This window comes from Cucurbita maxima, unplaced genomic scaffold, assembly GCF_002738345.1.
Source record: "Cucurbita maxima cultivar Rimu unplaced genomic scaffold, Cmax_1.0 Cma_Scf00003, whole genome shotgun sequence".
NCBI classification, from domain to species: Eukaryota; Viridiplantae; Streptophyta; class Magnoliopsida; order Cucurbitales; family Cucurbitaceae; genus Cucurbita; species Cucurbita maxima.
The window spans coordinates 4,114,925-4,117,537 of record NW_019272019.1 but is presented as its reverse complement, the minus strand read 5'-3'; the positions used below and the strand labels follow the sequence as shown (position 1 = coordinate 4,117,537).

The window sequence follows — 2,613 nt, the reverse complement described above, 5'->3', positions numbered from 1 at the left end:
GGACACTTTGAATGGTAGAAATGGCATGGCAAGAGTCAACTAAAAAATCTTTTTTAGCCCACCTGCAGGAGTTTCCTTCCTGCAATTTTGACATCGCTGCCACCTGAACTGCGGAACACAAAAAGGTGGAAGAAAGGACATTGTCTCTGTAGGCTCATAGTCACCATCTAAATCAAATGGCCAGCATTTTTTCCAATCTTTTTCACGCATTTGAGATGCATATCCACTGAACAAAAGGCAATTGACGAGGAAAAGGAGTTGTACATCAGATGTTGAGAACATGTTTTGAGGAAATTAATTCATCGCGTAATATACAAAAGACACTGGATTCACAGGATATTGAACATTCACTTCATCGAAAGATCTTTTCTTAACCTAACCTCTTAGTTCTGAATTAATTACTGTCTGACATTCATGTTGGAAGAACATGTTAAACTAGGTGAGCTCAAATGCTAATTTCATCTTGCACATTTGTCTCGCTTGGATAGCAATGTAGAAAGAAGCTATGTGATAAGTGGCACTAAACCCACCAAAAAGTAAAGAGAACTTGAATTTTAGTTGCTATGCATTCTCAATGAAGCTTCCAACTTTGACAAAACAGTTGAAAGAAAGTAGAAACGTTTACAATTTTGTATGGACAATAACGCTAGCTAGCATGAAAACCAAGCAGTGAAAATGAATCATTTGTGGGTATAACTGCACTAGGAGACATAATCATGAATATCTCGATGACACATGCACGAACCAAGCACTAGTTAACCCAGTCACAGTTTTCAAACAAAGCCATATAACTTGTTAAAAAAGGAACACAAAAAACTTTTCAACTTGGTAATGTAAAGGTCATATACCGTATGGAGAAATAATCGGAGTTTCCAGCATCGGGTTTATCAATACAACTGGAAAGATCTATAAATAAAGAGTCAATCTCAATGAATGGGACTGAAGTCCTCAAAATGATACTAGAATCATTCTTCTGATGATGCTCCTCGTCCATTACAAGACTTTTGGTAAGCTACGGTTTATAGCTGTAGAAAGACCAATTTGTGAACATATGCCAAGCAGCAGAGCTAATTAGTAATCAAATGGTGGAAGTAACATAAACCGATAAGCATCAAATGTTGCAGATATATATATATATATATATATATATATATATATAAAAGATATAATGTTTTTACAGACAATAAGAGGTCAGTAAGAAGGAACATACAGGCCTTACTGAAGTTACATATAAATGGTTATCATATGAACTTATTGCTCACATAAAATAATAACTTCTAACAAAGGAGTATGCATAATTTCAGAGAAACGACCCGTTAAGCAAACATTTATCTAAGACACTTGAAATTACACATAAAATAATGATCACCTGCAACTTATTAGTACATGAAATTCAATGGAAATGAACCATAAACCCTAATTACTATTAGGGTTTATGAACCTATTTCACCTATTACAAACGATAAAATTCATACATAATCAGCTCCGCCCATATATAATTCAAAGAAAAGCAATATTCAGTACTATAGTACGAAAAGCGTAGTCTAGGGTTTAGCGAGATCAATTACCTGAACATAGCGGAGGTACACTAGACGACAAAAAACGAAATGGATTTTATCAAGCCAGCTAAAATACTCACCGTCTGAGAATTCTAACAGCAGTGGATTGGGCGATGGATGCGAATTGGTCCGATGAAAAATATTTAGGGTTTTTATTGAGCTCAGAAATTCGTGACAGACAAAAGTTGACAGAGTGACACATCAAGTAACTGAAAGTAGCACATGAAATTCCGGCGACTAAGCCAAATCACTTTCCAAAAATCAGCCGGAGAAGAAAAAACCAGGACCAAATATTAGGAGGTAAATAGAGAAAAATAAGCTAAAATATGACGAAGAAACGAGCTGAAAAAAGCTGAAATAATAAAAAGGAACCAAATCGAAGATCCACACAGAAGAAGAAGGAAAATTAAATGGAGTCGACAACGCACCTTTAGCTCAGCCAACTGACCAATCGGAACCACGACGGATTAACTAGACGGCGATTCTTCACGGCCGGTCGACGAAACTGTAGCGGTAGAGAGAGCATTTATATAGGAAGACGCAGATCAAAGCTGTAAGATGAGATTCGAAGATGATTGAGCAGAATTTGAGTGCGAAGTTCCGAAAACCCTAGAGAGAGAAAGGGAAATTTCGATAGTTGAGAGAGAGAGAGAGAGAGAGAGAGATCTATAGGTAGTGGAGTGATATTTTTTCCTTTTTTTTTTTTTTTGGTATTAAAAATCATCCATGGCCATGCCATCCACATTCCACATGTACATAACATCCGCGACCTATTTATTTAGAGAGAGTGGTGGTAATAAAAAAAGCGTGGGAGCTCGTGGAGTTAATTATGGCTCGACACGTGGCAGCTTCTTATCTCAAGGGCATACCAGCCTTTGGGCGTCAAATGCCATGGAAACCCTAGCAAGTTTTTTTCTTTTGTTTTCCAAAAAAAAAATAAAAAAATCTCACCACGCGCAGCTTACACTCGCGTTTACTTGACGAATGGGGATAGTTTATTTGTACCCTGTCGTGTCATGAAAATCAAAAGATGCCTTCCCACTTAAACGCCTTC

At 37.0% G+C, this 2,613-nt stretch overlaps 1 protein-coding gene across 4 annotated transcripts in view; it reads right to left on the bottom strand.

Annotated features, from left to right (window-relative positions):
- Window positions 1-2,218, bottom strand: part of LOC111476748 (protein EMBRYONIC FLOWER 1-like) — a 7,685-nt gene extending 5,467 nt beyond the window's left edge. For 3 of the 4 annotated variants that reach the window (XM_023120542.1, XM_023120546.1, XM_023120545.1), the window contains exons 1-3: window positions 1,990-2,218; window positions 849-1,016; window positions 63-226 (exon numbers count right to left, since the gene is read on the bottom strand). In XM_023120542.1, the coding sequence (XP_022976310.1) occupies window positions 63-226; window positions 849-994 (310 nt within the window). In that variant the 5' untranslated portion in view covers window positions 995-1,016; window positions 1,990-2,218. Of the gene's footprint in view, window positions 1-62; window positions 227-848; window positions 1,026-1,987 lie in introns of all 4 variants that reach the window. The other variant, XM_023120544.1, reaches the window with a different exon arrangement.
- Between the last annotated feature and the right edge of the window lie 395 nt (window positions 2,219-2,613).